Source organism: Siniperca chuatsi, linkage group LG4 (genome assembly GCF_020085105.1).
Source record: "Siniperca chuatsi isolate FFG_IHB_CAS linkage group LG4, ASM2008510v1, whole genome shotgun sequence".
Lineage (NCBI taxonomy): Eukaryota > Metazoa > Chordata > Actinopteri > Centrarchiformes > Sinipercidae > Siniperca > Siniperca chuatsi.
Window position 1 is genome coordinate 1,550,630 of NC_058045.1, and position 17,608 is coordinate 1,568,237.

Here is a 17,608-nt window from a genome sequence, read left to right on the forward strand (position 1 = left end):
AGCAACCATCAAATGCGAAACAAAAGTGTTGTCCCTACAACATTCTAAAAGTACAGACTGGAAACTTTGAATAGATAGCCGTAAACCACACAATAAGTTCTTCTTCTTCTCTGCAGTTCTTCTTGTTCTACACAGTAACAACCCACAGAGCGACAGATATCTTACAAACCGGCTTGACATGTTTTCCTGTTGCCTTGTTCTGGTATAGCTACATTTAACAGTAGATGAACATGAACCAATTTGAGCATTTACAGTATATATCTTATATATTTCTGTCTGTCCTACTTCTTTGAGTATGTACAGTATATTTCTTATATATTTCTGTCTGTCCTTCTTCTTCTATAGAACATGTTGGCCAAGGCCTTGTATGACAATGTGGCGGAGTCTCCGGACGAGCTGTCCTTCCGCAAGGGCGATATCATGACGGTGTTGGAGCGTGACACGCAGGGTTTGGACGGCTGGTGGCTCTGCTCCCTCCACGGCCGCCAAGGCATTGTCCCCGGCAACCGTCTCAAGATCCTGGTTGGCATGTACGACAGCAAGCAGCAGCAACAGGCCACGCCTTCCACGCCAGATCCAGCCGCTTCCTGTCCTGCCTCCCATGTGCAACGACCCCTCCTTCCTCAGAGCGCCTACGCCAAACCAACACCTGCTCCTTCATCTGCTGCCATCGCTACTTCCTCCTCCGCGTTTGCCAACAAGCCCCTCCCCTCAACTCAGTACACGTCTATGCACTCGGCCTACTCCACACCCAGCCCCGCACAGCCCAACTCTGACTCTGTCTACATGATGCCCCCCTCCCACAGCCCCAAACCAAGTCCCCAAAGTCTGTACCAGGTCCCCTCTGGCCCAAGTGGACCTCCTCCACAGACCCAGCCAGGACCCCCCAGCAAGGCCCCAGCTCTAGCCCAGAAACAGTACCAGCTGCCTGTGCAGGACATCTACCAAGTGCCCCCCTCTGTAGGCCCAGGGCCAGGCCAGGGAGCAGCCCCAGCTGGGGGGACAGGAGCTGGGCAGGATGTATACCAGGTGCCCCCCTCCCTGGATAAGAGGAACTGGGAGAGCAGCAACAAGCCACTGGGCAAGGTAAGGAAGGAAGGAAGGAAATTTTTGGATGGACATGTGCTCTTAGTTTACAGAAACTGAAAGAAAGAAAGGAGGAGAGGATAAAAGCAAGGCACCAAGAAAGAAAGCTTTAAAGGTGGGGTGTGCGATTCTGGATATTCGCTGAATTTGACAAAAAGACATGTATTGCATTAGAATTGCATACCCCAACTTTAATTGAAGGGAATGAAGGAGAAAGAAATAAACAGAGAGAGAATATATTGATGATGTTAGTTTAAAAATGAAAAATCATTAAGCAACAGATGAGAACATGGTTTCATTGTTCCTGACCTCAGCTGTTTGGTGTTTTTGTATCATGCACACACACTTCCTGCTATTGTCACTGTTTGCGTTTGCTGTTATATGTGTGTCTGTTTTTTGTCAAACCAAAAATTCAAGGTTGTTCTTTGTGCTGTGTGATTAGGATATTTGACTGTTATATATTTGATGTTAGCCAGTCAGTAGTGAGTTCAGAGCGATTAATGAAGTGTGAAAGCTTTACAAAGGTGTTTAACCTGCTGACCAGAAGTACAGTATAGGCCTTTGCAGTCATGGAATACATAACATTGCTGACTTTATCAAGCTGTTAAAGTATAGCTTTTTGTCATTCAGACAGATAGTAGGTATTTTTTACGTTAATGTTCCATGACATGTCAGAACCGTTACGGAAGGAAACTTGAGCATGTAATATTTGGCACCTGGTGTGGGAGAGGAAGTGGTTTCACAGTGGTGAGAGAGTTGAGAAGTTTAATGATTTGAAGAAAGAAGATTTTCTGTTTCTGTTTTCTCACAAGTTGAATGTTGAAAGTTTAATTAATGACCAGTGTGAGCGCTAGGGACACTCTCCCCAGCTTAATCTCCTGTGAACCTCCTGGTAAATTTTCTCATCAGTTTAATCACCAGATAATTCTGCTACTTAATTGCTAATATCCGGCAGTGCACAAGTATAGAGTGACAAAATGTTAAGTTGGGGTTTTTGTTTTATTCCTGCTCACGTGCTGTAGCCTACCTTGAGCATTTTGCTATTCATTTATTCATCCATGCAGTTGCATGAATAAAACTTGAAAATATAAGGAGTGAGACAGCTGGTCTGATTATAACTGTGGTTGTACAAGGTTTTTTTTTAACCACTTTTGGCCCGATCACAACCAGTGAAGAATCCCCCTAACAACGTAAAATCGTCTCATTCACAGTGTTTCATAGTTTATTAAAATTATATTATTGTCTTTGAGCATAGGAGATGGTACTTATGTCATAAATTTATGACAGTGATCTTAATCAGGCAAACACGACATGCATTTAATTTCCCTCTGTGTACATTTTTGCAGCCTGCATCCTTTAAATTAATCTGACATTATTCAGTTTAGACTTGTGTTGAAAGTGTTAGAAATGTTATTACAGTAGGTCTGACTAGGTCTTGCTATTGTGACTTTTATGTAAAAGTGACTTAGGTGCTTATTCAGAAATGAGACCGACATGTAAAATTGCCATCAGATTTATGTAAAGAGGTGCCTGTCTGAAAGGGCCTTATATGTGAAGTGACCTGTTATACAGTTTAACAGACACCTGCCAGCCAATCAAAAATTAGTATTATCAATGGTGGTGAGAAAGATGAGCAAGACATCGACTCACTGATCCACACCACCAGGATCTACAGCAGCAATGACATTGGAATGTCAATCGGACTGGACAAGTGCGGTCGGATGGTATCAAAAAGAGGGAAAATTATCAGAACCAAGGGGGTTGAAGAAGGCAACATTGCAGATGACAACTACAGATACCTTGGGATCCCGCAGGCAAACGAAAACCATGAGGAGACAGCAAGGAAGTCAGCCACAGTCAAACACCTACACAGAGTAAGGCAGGTCCTGAAAAGTCAGCTGAATGGGAAGAAGATCCGAGCCATCAACACATACGCCCTGCCAGTCATCAGATACCCCGCTGGTATAATAAACTGGCCAAAGGAGGAGATAGAGGTCAATCAAGACAAGGAAGCTCCTCACAATGCATGGAGGGTTTCACCCAAATCCAGCACCCTGAGACTGTACGCTAAGCGGAACGAGGAAGGCCGAGGACTAGTGCGTGTGAGAACCACTGTCCAGGATGAAACAACAAAGATCCAGGAGTACATCAGGAAGATGGGCACCCAATGATGAATGGCTAAGTGAATACCTCAGGCAGCAGAAACCCGAAGATGATGAGGAGGAGGATGAACTGTCATGGAGAGACCAGCCCAGCACGGCATGTACCATGTAGAAAGTGGCTGATATCAAGAAATCCCACCAGTGGCTGGAAAAGGCTGGACTAAAGGACAGCACAGAAGCACTAATTATGGCAGCACAAGAACAGGCACTCAGTACATGATCAATAGAGGCTGTGGTCTACAACAGCAGACAGGACCGCAGGTGCAGACTGTGCAAAGAGGCCCCTGAGACAGTTCAGCACATAACAGCAGGGTGTAAGATGCAGGCAGGAGTAGCGTACATGGAACGCCATAACCAAGTGGCTAGCATAGTGTACAGGAACATCTGCCATGAGTATGGACTGGAAGTCCCAAGGTCAAAAAGGAAGACACCTCCTAAGGTAGTTGAGAATGACCAAGCTAAGATCCTGTGGGACTCCCAGAGATCCAGAATGACAAACTGGTGATTGCAGAGGAAGGCAGTGGTGATAGATGTAGCCATCCCAAGCAACAGCAACAAGAAGGAACACGAAAAGCTCAAAAAATACCAAGGGCTGAAAGAGGAGCTAGAAAAGATGTGGAGAGTAAAAGCAACAGTGGTGCCAGTAGTAATGGGAGCACTGGGGGCTGTGACCCCCAAACTGGGAGAGTGGCTCCAGCAGATTCCATCTGAAGTCCTAGGAACAGCTAAGATACTGCGCAGAACCCTCAAACTCCCAGGCCTCTGGTAGAGGAGCTGAGCTTGAAAAATCCCATAGCGGTTTTTACCTTAGTGAATTTAAGTCTTCACACTCCACATCACAGTGCCCCACTGGACTAAAACAACCTGGTGAACAGTTCCTTGTGTGTGTATGTGTGTGTGTGTGCAGAAGAGGACCAGTGAAATAACAAGATTGTTAATAATTCAGCTGTGATTTTGTGGTTGGGTGAGTAAGCACTTTCCTGCGCCAGCAGGTGACAGGCTGTGGTTGTGTGTGTGTGTGTGTGTGTGTGTGTGTGTGTGTGTGTGTGTGTGTGTGTGTGTGTGTGTGTGTGTACTCTGGGGAAGCCCCTCCAGGCTTGCTGTGGTGCAGTGAGCCATATGTGTCAACACCATTGTGAGCGGGACTGTTTTTTAAAATATTGTGTGTGTGTGTGTGTGTGTGTGTGTGTTGATGGTGATGTTGGGTCCAGCTGCTCCCCTGCTCCTTAACAGTTGACCTCAACTGTGTTCCTGTGTCTGTCTCTAACTGCTTCATAATACATTCATATGCAGGAACTGAAATGCCTTATCATAAATTCAGTAGGGATGTTGTATTGTGTCCTACTAAACTTTTCTGGGGACAAAAACCTCTCCAACAGCATCATTGGACACTAAAGGTGGATATGTGGTGTCAGACAATACATCAATCACCAAGTTGAAAAAGCCCTACTTTTTTAGAACAGCTAGATACGAAGGTGGGAAGAGATGCTGGTTGTCTTATTTTTCCAGTGGGCTGATACGTGCATGCTGAGCCATGCAGTGAGCAACTGCAAACAGATCTTGTAATGTGCACACAGCACGACTGATTTCTTTATAGGAGAGCATGGCACTGTAAAAGTTGTTGTTTCCTTTGATGATGTATTGGAGGTAAAGCCTGTTGTCTGCAGCTCTTCATCTAACAGCTCACTGTGGCTGTTTGTTCTTGTACTAGTCCTCCCTGCTATATTTAAACCATATCCAGTGGTAGCACTGGTTACTGCATGTCCTTTTTTTGGCATTTCTGCTTTATTGTGATAGTGATAGCTGGAGAGAGACAGGAAAGGCAGTGGAGAGAGATGACATGCAGCAAAGGGCCTGGGCCGCTGCAGTAAGGTGCTCTACCAGGTGAGCTACCAGGGCACCCAGAGACCATATTGTCTTGTGTAGACCAAACAATATCAAACCGCACCGCTCCCGATACTAATTCCAATACCAGGGGCAGTTCTGCGGTTCCAGGTCAGCCGAGATCTGGGTTCTAGCCCTAAAATCTTTGAATGAGTCTGGGGTCATGCTTAAATTGATAAATATTGCAATATAACAAGTGCTATATAAATACACAATTATTATTATTATTATTATTATTATCATTATTATTATTATTACTTAAAACACACAGTTAACTGTCAAAAAACAGCCTTGGACTCCAATAATATATATAATATTTCAAACAAATTAAAACATAGCTATAATTTAAACCATGTGTAAGAAACTATTAGCCAGTAATCTGACTGAACAGCCATTTTATTTCACTTTAGTGAAATACTTTAGGTGGCATAATCAAAATATCCACCTCCAAGGCGCACATTAGAATAGGTAAAATTAGCGTGTGCAAACAAAAGAAAATGCTCCATCCATTATCAACAACCTGCGGGGCTCTGCCCCCCAGCACCGCTCAGTGTTGCTTGGGATCTGGGGGAGGGCGGTCTGCAAGTTGGACTCAGACCGGGCAGGAGAACTGTGGCCTTGGGTTACTTCACCACTTCAGTATCATCACTATCATCATTACCAGGGACAAGGCAGCTACGTCGTTTCTGAGATGTTTTAATGTCCAAGACAGTGATTACGTTTTATAATAACAAGTCTGCATGTTCATGTAGACGCACAATGCACAAGCACACAAAATGCGCTGCCAACTTTATATGTATCAGTTATCAATGTGTTCTTAGTTCTTAGTTCTGAGTAAATAGCTGTCCCACGCTGTGTTCACTTTACTTTCTTCCTTTTGGCGGCCTGACTCTCTCGGCTGGTGCTCAGGGGTTGAGCAAAAAGACTACACGGGGTAGGGACTCTGTTTTCCATTCTGCCAGCACTTCGCTCCGACCATCCCGTTTAAGATACATTGGTTCCTACACAGCTATAATCTGGGTTTAGTACAAAGATGCCACACATGGCCTGTAAGCCCAGCTATGTCCAATACCTTAACTCAGGGTCTGCCAGTACCAATGTGCTGTCCAATACTATTGCTCTCTTTTCCCCAGAGTTAAAATCCGTGGAACTCATTACAATAATTTTAATGTAAGGTATCATGAGGCCACGGATTACTGTTGCACTAAAACTGAGTCTGTGACGTGCTGTGACTTAAAAAATGTAATATAAAGCAGAAACACTGAATTTTATAATGACATTGACAAAAGAAACTGTATTTATTTTTTTGGATTGTCCATAACATGGCCGATCTGCTTAATAAGGTCAGTAGTGGGGCAGATACCGATTTGGTGCATTATATCGGCCATCTTAGTTTCAGCCCCACTTCTGCTAAAAATGGTTAGTACAGTGTTTGTTTCTCCAAAATGTTCATATTGTTGTCATTGTAAGTCATACCCTGGGTCTACATGTAGCTAGGGAGAGAGAGAAACAGGGAAAGAGTAATGAAGAGGTGTCCCAGAGGTTAGTATATGTTTACCTATGCAGTGTCACTACAGTAGTGCTCTGCAGATAACAGGTTGGGGTCTCCATCTGAGAAAATATATGTCAGATAGCATCACAGAAGAAATCACATGTACATGTACATCTCATGTACTTTACATAACTGCTGACCATTTTCCAAAGTATGCTGTAGTGTTTTAGATATTTTCTACCTTCCAGGCATCCGTTAGTCTCTTTTTATTTTGTTGTGGAGACGGTGTAGTCCCTCATTCGTCCAGGAGTGTTCTAACGTAGAAAAGGTTTCAGTCGTGGTCATCCGGAAGTCATTCTCAATTGAGAATGACTTCCGGATGGGAGCCGAAACGTCTTGATTCTGAAAACATTTTGTTGTGGAATTATAGGCTGCATTTTTAAGTCCACTGCATGGCTATATGTGTGTGACCACTCGAACATAGTTAAACATGTCATTCCAAAACTGTGGGCATTAATGTGCTGCTAAAACAGCCTCCACTCTTCTGGTTTCAGACTTTCTTGCTTCTACACAAGAACATTAGTGAGGTCCAACTATGTTGGGAGATAAGGCCTGGCTCACAGTCGTTGCTCCAGTCCATCCCAAAGGTGTTGGATTGGATGGGTTGAGGTCAGGGCTCTGTGCAGGCCAGTCAAGTCCTTCCACAGCAAACTGGGAAAAGCATTTCTTGATGGAGCTGGTTTTGTGCACAGGGGCTTTGTAATGTTGAAACAGGAAAGGGACAAACACAAACTGTTGATGCAAAGTCGCAAGCACACTTTTGTCCAAAATATCGCTGTATTCTGTAGCATTAAGATTCCCTTCCATTATTGGAACAAATAAAACCCAAACTATAAATACCAGCCCCAGACCAAAATTCTTATTTTTCAAAATGTTTTCCTTATTTTATGTTACTGTCAACAAATCTATATATCCTACTAACAAATTTTGTGTGTGTATCCAAAGCCTGATATATCTAATTCCTCTGTGCCATATAGCTCAATTGTTGTCCAAAAACAATTAAAAACACATCAATGAGCCACACTGTTGCACTAAATGACACGTTCCTTCTTTGACATGAACACACACTGTAGTTTATTTTGACTTAGTCCCACATACATGATCCTGCTTCCAGAAAAACTCACTAGAGCTCAAAATGTGGATTAATCCGCCACTGAAAATAGTCCCCAACAAATGCAAATTGAGTAACATGTGTTGAAAAAACTACAGTGGCCAGCTGTTTTTAGGAAATTACTGAACCTTATGAAACTATATATTTGTCAGGTCTTTTTAAGTGTAAGTGTTTTGAGCGTAGAACCACAGACAGGGTTGGGAAGTCAGAAAGTATTGAAGAAGTGAATTGCTGCCCATATGTCATTATCACATTTTTTTAACCCTCAAATATCAATTTTTGTGCCTGCCTCTAAAAGTCATTTATCTATATTAGTGTATATGTGGATACATTTGAAAGTTCTGCACTGAATCAGACAACCACCAGACAAGAATATATGAATAATTTATGAATAGTCCTTTAATTCTTTCCTTGACCTGCTGATGTTTTCCATCAAGGTCAAGGATACGTAGTTAGGAATTGAGAAAGGACTGAACTAAGATTTTAGTCACAGTTGTGTTTAGTACTGGACTGTGTGTGCGTCACATGCTTTATGTATTTACCTTGCCAATGCCCTTCATTGTAATGAGTTGCTTTTATGCTCACTTCCCCTTGCCTCCCTCTCCATACTACTACACACACATCTAAAAAGAAACACACTCCTGATAGTTAGTCATATATTATTAACTTGGCGTTAAAGTTGAGTCTTGACCTCAAAAGTAGTAGTTTGAAAAAAATCCTAACTCAAGGTCCACTAACTGTTGTTATCCATAGCTGTGCGTGCGTGCGTGCGTGCGTGCGTGCGTGCGTGCGTGCGTGCATGCGTGCGTGTGTGTGTGTGTGTCAGGTGATCAAGCAGTAGTGTCGGCTGACACAGCGGTCATTTAAGGCATTGATGTGTTTAGGAGGGGTGTGTCAGCAGACTACCTGCTCTTAACACTCACACACACAGGAACACACATACACACACACACACACACAAGTTTTAAAAAAGTCCACCAACATGCCCCTGACTTTTCAGTTCCTATTCCATACACACTCTCTTTCACACACACACACACACACACACACACACAGAAACACACAGTTTGTCTTCAGCTGTGTTGGCTCCATCTTGAGCCCTCTCATTACACACACACACACACACACACACACACACACACACACACAGCTGCATTGTATTCTCAAGTGAGTGCTCTGAACAGGGCTTTGAATATAAAAGTATAATCCTTTAAAGTTTTATTCAGAGTTCATTTTTAAACCTGTGTATGCATGTGTGTATTTCCAGTATGTAATGGCTTACCATTTCTGTAAATATGTAAATCAGTAATGGCAGCTATCAGCAGCTGTAATCCAGTTAGTTGACACACACTGAGTTGGTAATATAAACTGCAATAAAAGCAAAGAATTAACTAATATATACAAGATACAAGATAGATTTATTGATCATTTTACAACACAGGGTTGTATAATGAGATTTTGATTGAGTAGCATAAAGGGAACTACAAAGAAAAATGTTATGTACAAAATAGTGAATATATAATAAATAAGTCATATAAATAAAAGCTTTACATGGTGGAGTGCTGAGGATGAATTAAGTAGTCTCACAGCCTGAGGGAAGAAGCTGCTCTGTAGTCTGGTGGTATGGCCGATGATGGTGATGTCATCCGCAGACTTCACAACAGAGTTTTGTCCATGTCAGGGGTTGCAGTCATGGGTGTACTTTGTAAACAGGAGGGGGCTGAGCACACAGCCTTGGGGGGTCTCTCGTGTTCAGCACTAGAATAGAGGAGGTGTGAAAGCAAACTGAACTGTCTGAGGTCTGTTTGTGAGGAAGTCCACTATCCAGTTGCAGAGTGTGGTACTCAAGCCCAGAGTGCTAAGTTTTCCAATCAGTTTCATGGAGGAGATTGTGTTGAATGCGGAGCTGAAATCAACAAAGCATTATCATCAGCATTCTGACGTAGGTGTTGGACTGGGTGGAGGGCAGTGGAGATGGCGTCCTCTGTGGATCTGTTGATCACCTGCCACATATCTTTGGTGTTGAGGTATCTCTCCTGATGTCTCAGCTTTGCCTCCTTGATGCCAGCTTTCAGCTCTGGCGGTGTTGTATACTTCCTCGTCTCCTGACCGAAAGGCAGCTTTTTGGCTCTGAGTAGAGCCCTCACCTCTCCATTCATCCAGGCTTAGTGGTTGGGGAATGATTTTATTGTTTTTGTGATCACCAGGTCATCAACACATTTGCTGATGTATGATGTCACTGATGATGTATATTCCTCAAGGTTGACGTGTTTCTCCTGGGTGGCGGCATCTCTGAACATGAGCCAGCACTCAAAGCAGTCCTGTAGAGCTGCTGAAGCTTCATCTGTCCACACTTGAACTGTTTTTACTGATGGTTTGGCCCTTTTTATCAGCTGGGTGTAAGTAGACAGGAGAAGCAGGGAAATATCAGAATCAGAATTCTGATATTTCCCTGCTTCTCCTGTCTATATGATCTGATTAACCAAAATGGGGACGGGGGAGGACTTTGTAGCTGCCAGAAATGCTCGTGTACACATGATCCAGGGTTTTTGTTCCCCTGGTGTGGACATGCTGGTGGAATTTAGGTAAACAGTTCTGAGGTCTGTTTGATTAAAATCACCAACTACTGTTCTGCCATGTAACTGCTGATGACCTCATACAGTTCCTGAGGTGCGGTTTTTGAATTCGCATCTGGAGGAATGTTAACAGCAGCAACAAAAACGCTGGTGAACTCTCTGGGCAGATAATATGGTCGACACCTTAACAATAAAAATTCCACCTCTCGGGAACAATGTCCATCCACTTTAACTGCGTTTGAGCACCAGGCATCATTGCTGTAAACACAGAGTCCACCTCCTCTCGTCTTACCGGAGTCTTGTGTTCTGTCAGCGCGGAACAAGCTCTGCCTGTCGAGTGCAATAGCTTCATCCGGGATGTTGTGATGCAGCCAGGTCTCAGTAAAGATGAGGGCACAGGAGTCTCTGATTTCCCGTCGTTGAGTCTTATCTCATCCATTTTATTTTCCTGCGACGAGACATTAGCCAGGAGTAGACTGGTTAATGGAATAGCCTTAGGTCTAACCTGGGTTAGCTTAGCTCTTATGCCGCCTCTCTTTCCTCCTTCGGTCACACCGCTTGTGGTGACGTTAGGCCAGGTTGGTCTGGCTGTCTGGACAGGAGATGCCGTGAGCAGTGATCGTCTCATGGTCCACTGCACTTAATCCAGTCCCTGCACTTCCTTTTCCGATGTTGATGAGAGTATTACTGTCATAAGTGCTTCAGTAATATAGGCGAGAAAATATCAAATTAAAACAAAAATGTAGCGAAGTTTGAGGGAGCTACTGGCCGCCGCATCTACACGCGCAAAAACGAGGTCAGACCTGAAACATTTCTGCATCACTTTTAATGCGGCACAAATCTGAACTGAATGCTGTCAGATTAACGTAAAGGCTGCAGCTGCACAAGATGAAACATGCGGAGAGAAAGAGATAAAATGCGCATCGTGTACCGCCGTCTAAAATCACTGATTTATTATGTAAATGTACATTTCTTATGCACAAAGAAAAGAAAATATGTTTAATGAACCACAAAAAAACGAAAGAGCCAGTTTTAAGTGGTTAAGGAAATCGATTCTTATATCTTATCAGTCTATTAAAACTATTTTCCCCTCGCGGGGAGACCAGAGAAGAAGAGGTTAAAAAAAACCTGGCACAGCCACAGTAATAATCTGACCATCAGTCTCTCCTTAAATTTGCAGCGCTCCTTCATTCTAACAGCATGGATGAATCAGTGAATATCCAGCAGCAGCATTTGAGCCAATCGGAACTAAACAAGTCCTTACATAACAGTCCAAGATCCAGTGCTTGTGCACTATCAAACAGAGAACAGAATTTGCTCTCTAATGACATTAAATGATTAAATCTATCAGTAGTTTCACTGTTAGAGGCGGTGATGAGCATCTTCACAGCAGTTTCATCAATGGCCAATGACAAACTTATTTGTTTGTGCTGGCACTTATTTGAATAAAAGCTTTTGTTTGGGAAATTACGGTATGTTTCTATAGATGTACTGTAAGGTATGATATGATAAAGATAAATGTACGTTAAATCAATGGGGATACATTCAGTTATGGACAGAAAAACATCATGAGTTACTGTTTTAAAGAATTTCAAATACATTGGTTATTTTAAACTCAGGGTTTAAAATGATAAAGTAAATATTGTTATAATAAATGAATAATTCTTATATCTAACACGAACTGAATCATCAGTCCTTGAAGTTTATTTATGGAGTGTAGCATCTTAATGTTTCTATGAAAACCTGGAGGGATCTTTCCCAAAGCATCTGCTATTAAGTCCACAACATTCTGCACAACATGCATGATATATTAACTGGAGACTAATGAAGTCAACATGGCTGTCTGGCACACTCCCACACATATCTGTGGACATGACCATGCTCATACACACACACACACACACACACACACACACACACACAATCATTTTGTCCCTCTTTGTCCCTCATTTGGCTCATCCAGTCTCATTTCTTTGTCCATTTGTTTGTTAGTTTCATCATGATTAGTGATGAACTTGATGATGTGGATATCTAAAACCAAGTCTACTGTGTAAAGAAGAAAAATCAGTGCTTTGTCCTCACCAAAAATACTAGTCTACTTTCAAAACCTGGTTTCACAAGTTCTCTTTAGACAGTCAAAGGATGCATTTATTTGTAATATTTGTAAATGGCTTTGGTCAATAGATTTTTTTCCTATTCTGCTGAACTTACACCACCATGCCTATTCCCTCTCTGAGAGCGGGAGATGGATAAACCCACCAAAATTACAATACAAACAATTATTACAATTTCTTACTGAATAGTGAGGTGATCTGCTGTGTCAATTTTGTGAAGAAGCGCCGTTTTCCCACCATCGCACCACATGTCCCAACCAGTGAAAATGACTAACACAGAGCCTGCAAAGAGAGCAAGAAGTTTCCAACAATACGATGAGGTGCACAGACACACAGTGCAGCCTAATGTCAGTCCCTAATAAGTGTTGTAGTTGTAACAACAACAAAGTGCATAATTTGATGACATCCTAATAAATGATTAAAATACTTTTTTTCATCACCATATTCCTACAGCCCCGAGGTGAGTCAGTCCATCTGGATTTCACCAGAATTGCCAGACAGCAGCCAGTCTGAGCATGCACACATGGACAGAACACACACACACACACACACACACACACACACACACCAGCCATGCCATGTGGTGTTGGAATACAGTTCAGTGGGGGTAGAGTGTGTTGACTCTCTCCTGGAGACATGCCTCCCCTTGCACTAATCTGTTAAGACCCCCTCACTGCCTCTTGGTGCCTGTTTGCGTGTGCACGTGTTGCCACATGCCCCACATAGCTGGCATGGTATTCATGGTATTCTCTGTCTATGTTTACTTCTTTGTCTCGCTGCTTTGTGTGTTTACACTTTAACTCCTTACAGGAGTGAGTGGGTTTGAATATCTATTGCAGTAACCTTACCAGACCTATAGTACTGTCAGCGGTTGCTCTAAACAACATACAAATCACATTTAACACATTTAAGTGTTGTTCACACATAAACATATTTTATCTACCTCAACATCTAGCCATGTAGGTAGTTTTGGTTTTATTTGAAATATCCATCTCTGAGATTTCTTTCTCCATCCATGAAGTTTTGTTTATGTTGCTCAAAGCATAGAAAGATTCCATTTAAAACATTTGTGGCAACATGTCTTTCCGGAAGCATGTCCAGGTTACTCGGGATAATCAACCTCACTGTTTTCATTGGAACTACTTTTTACCAAACAAACATACAGTCATAGTCTTGGTCCCGATGAAAACTGTTGACAGTGTGCTCAGTGGATTATTCAGAGTAACAGGGTTAAAGTGAGGCAGAACTCTCAGATCTATCAAAACCTGCACAAATAAAATGAAACTGCATGACTAGATACCAATAGAAGGAAGAGAGAAAATGTTGTCTTTATTATTTCAGTAAGCCAACTCTGTAACATTTAATGCGCTACATGTGTCAGAGTTGGTTTGTGGTTAAGCACTGTAACAGAGTCATGGTGGGAGGAGAACACATTAGAGGTGATCATGTTTAGAAGACTAGAACACGAGTTTAGTCTGTCCTTAGAGGTCACTACACCATTTCATAGTGTTTGGCAGCTGTTATGTATACATTTGTATGCATAGACTATATCTATGCATGTATTTTTAAAAGGAGATAGAGTATGGGTGTGGGTAAGTGATCATGCTTGTACTACATACATATGTATTTTATGTACAAGTATTTGTATGTGTTTTTTGTGCTTGTACACTGCATATATCTTTTTAATGGTATGTTATACCAAGTCTTAGATTTTTGTTTTTTCCTTGTGTAAATAATTCTAGACAATTTTGGCCGCTATTCAAAAAGAAAAAAAACATGAGTAAAATATCATTCACTATCAGTACAGAGAACACACGAATGATGAACCTGTATATAAAGAAAACTACAAGTACATGCCAACGAAATACTGTAAGTGTATGAGTAGTACAAATGAAGCAGTTTGCCTGTATACATATAGTATCTAATGACCAGACTTTGGGGACTTTGATCACTGGTAAAACCTCTCCACCCTGCTGACTGCATTCTGGATCCCTCTGCTAAAACAGGCAGAAACAAAGTGGAGAGCAGAGTGAGAGCACTGTATAGATCTGGATCTGAAGCTGCCATGTCCACCAGTTCAGACAAACCACCCAACCCTCCTACTGTAATCAGGCCTATCTCTATGTTTACCCCCTTTTCTCTTTAACTTCACATCTGTGCTGTAAAGGTTTCTTTTTCTTTATTTTTAGGTGTTCTCTGCTGCAGCTGCATGTATAGAAAGTCTGTTTATCTCTGTGTGTGGTTACAGTGGTCATTTTGAAGCTGGAAGATTGGGCTTCATTTGAGAATGTGCTGTATTTACCACCAGATACTATCATCCTGCTTTTTGTTTCTACACCAAAGCCCACATCTTGGTTTCTCGCTATCTAGCCTTTTGTCATTAGCGTAAAGCTGAGAAAAAGAAAGAAAGAAGGGGGGAGGAAGAGAAGGAGAGGGTGGAGGGTGCTGCTGGGAAGGAGGAAGGGACATTGCTCAGAGCAAAGGTCATCGATTGAACGACTTCTACTTGATGTAATCATGCACACGGAAGAAAGGAGTCTACACATGGCCCACTGCCATAGTGTGTGTGTGCATATTAGCATGTAGAGGAATTCTCCTTCACTGAATCCTCATCTGATTTATTCTGAGAACGCGACACACAGAGAATTTTCTTTGGTGGATATGTAGGTCAGTAAATCTGAAAGTAGACAGCCATCAACAGGCCAGTTCTGTGATGAGACGTAAGAAACCAGGCTGTACAGAGACTTGACACTGTGTATTGAGCTTGTCAGAGCTTAAGAATCAAAGTCAAGACAGTCAATTCAAGGTATTTTACAGCCAATTCTACATAGTTGTCTGATATTGGTGTTTCCAATTCTAAAAATGCATGCAGGTGCACGTTGAATGATACAAAGAGGAGGTAACATACTTTAGCAACCTTTGGCAAGGATCAACATGGAGTAACTTTCATGTTAACAAGGGAAGAGCGGCCCTGGAAAGCAGCTAAAAGCAGGAAACCAATTTATAAGATGCAAGTTTCCTGAAATAACTTAACTCCGTAGTATAAAGTGCAGAATCTGCTAGAAGGTATGTAATGTCTGCCCTTGGCAAGACAACACTAAACCGCCAAATTGTTCAAGAGAGTTTGATCACTTCATGTTCACAATGTTTTTCATGTGTTCAAACGAGTGCATCAGGTTGCGTATGGAAGCTTTTATTGGACTTTATCAGTTCTAACACACAGAAGACAATCCACAAATGTGTACCATGACCCACAAATATTTCACTATGCACAAACATGGATTTTTGTATTTGTGTTGTGTGAAGTCATATCCACAAAAATACAAGATACGTGTCTGCATAACTTACTCTGTAAAAACATTTTAATTTCTCATAAAAATGAGATAGGTTTTAGAAATGTAAATCGTTTCACCACAACAAATACATGTGAAGTGATATTTACGCACTTGTGGATCCATTTTTACATGTGAAATAGGTTTTGCACATTTGTAGTTGCTTCCTGTCAGGTTGGGGCCATGTGACATTTGTGACTTCCTTCCTATTTATTTGTGGAATTTTGTCCAATTCATACTGCAGCAGATCTGGAAAAAGGAATCCGCAATGTGAGATGCAGTTACTAGCTACACCAGCAGGTGGCCAGATTCCCTCACATGAGCTGACGGAACTACAGTCTGCACTGGAAGGTCATCTGTAGACCCCAAGCCCCAAGGAAGTGCGCCAGGCTTTGAAGCCAATTTGACATAGCGGCCAAACCTTGTGATTACAACTTCCGGGTCCACTCCGGCCCAGAAAGACTTTTCCCCATAGACTTAAATTGTGAAAGAAGCGGCTGTAAAACGGTGGATACATTTTTTTGAGCATCACAACAAAGCGAAATGACTCGTTTCACTACCAGAATTTGATCCATTCAGTCTGCTAACATTTGGAAAGTCTACAAGAGCCTATTTTTTAGAAATTAAAATGTTTTTACAGATTAAGTTAAGCATATTTGGAAATTGCTCTGTATTTTGTGGATATGACTTCACACAACACAAATACAAAAATCCATGTTTGTGCATAGTGAAATATTTGTGGGTCATGGTACACATTTGTGGATTGTCTTCTGTGTGTTAGAACTGATAAAGTCCAATAAAAGCTTCCATAGGTGCGAATACTCCCAAATAATAATTGCAGGAATAATTTGACATTTTGGGAAATACGCTTATTTGCTTTCTTGTTGAGAGTCAGATGAGAACATCCATACCACTCTCATGTCTGTACAGTAAATATGAAACTAGTGCCAGGAGATGGTTTGCTTAGCTTAGCATAAAGAAACAGAGGGAGACAGCTAGCCTGGCTCTGTCCATCATAGGTAACAGAGTTCACTTACCAGCACTTCTAAAGCTCACTGATTAACACGTTGAATCTTGTTTGTTTAGTCCATACAAAAACAGAAATATAAAAATGACAGGTTGTAGTTTTACAGTAGGGGGCGTTATGTTTAGGACTATATTATGACCGGGTGCAGTGACTTCTTCATGTCAACGTGTAGTTTCCAGGCAACCAGCAGATTAAATTAAATACTGTTTTTACTCACTCTCATGAATGTTGTCTAGATAATAAGTTAAATAAGTTATAAATAATCATTCTCTTGCTTAAGGGCATTAGACAGTATTTACAAACCTGCCAGTGTAACTGTATAGTAGTGTAGCTTTATTTCAGCAGGTAGGAAGCCAACTTCCTGCTTCAACTCTCTGTGACATATATTTTTAACGTAGGTAAAGTGTCTTTACCAGTTCCTTGAAAAGTGCTTTATAAATAAAATGTATTATTGTTATTATTATTATTATAATAACTTATTTTGTCCTTCAATATTGTACAGCTGATCACACGGTACAGATTTTGTCACAGCCTTACATGTTTACTGTGGATTCACATTTGTAAAATTTTGCCAGTAAGTTAGAGGTAGGTTAAGTCAAAGCAGCTTTGCTATTGGTCATACGCACAAATTCACATGTTGAAGTGGATGGCCGCCCACCACTGAGTCTGGTTCTGTCCAAGGTTTCTGCCTCTTAAAGGAAGTTTTTCCTTGCCGCTGTCGCCAAGTGCTTGCTCATGGTGGGACTTGTTGGGTCTCTGTAAAT

At 41.7% G+C, this 17,608-nt stretch overlaps 1 protein-coding gene across 5 annotated transcripts in view; it reads left to right on the forward strand.

The window, feature by feature from the left end:
• Positions 1-17,608, forward strand: part of bcar1 (BCAR1 scaffold protein, Cas family member) — a 141,288-nt gene that overhangs the window by 95,785 nt on the left and 27,895 nt on the right. For 3 of the 5 annotated variants that reach the window (XM_044192502.1, XM_044192503.1, XM_044192501.1), the window contains exon 2: positions 346-1,086. The exons of the other annotated variants lie outside the window; for them this stretch is intronic. In XM_044192502.1, coding sequence (XP_044048437.1) covers positions 346-1,086 — 741 coding nt within the window. The remainder of the gene's footprint in view (positions 1-345; positions 1,087-17,608) is intronic. 5 annotated transcript variants of the gene reach the window in all.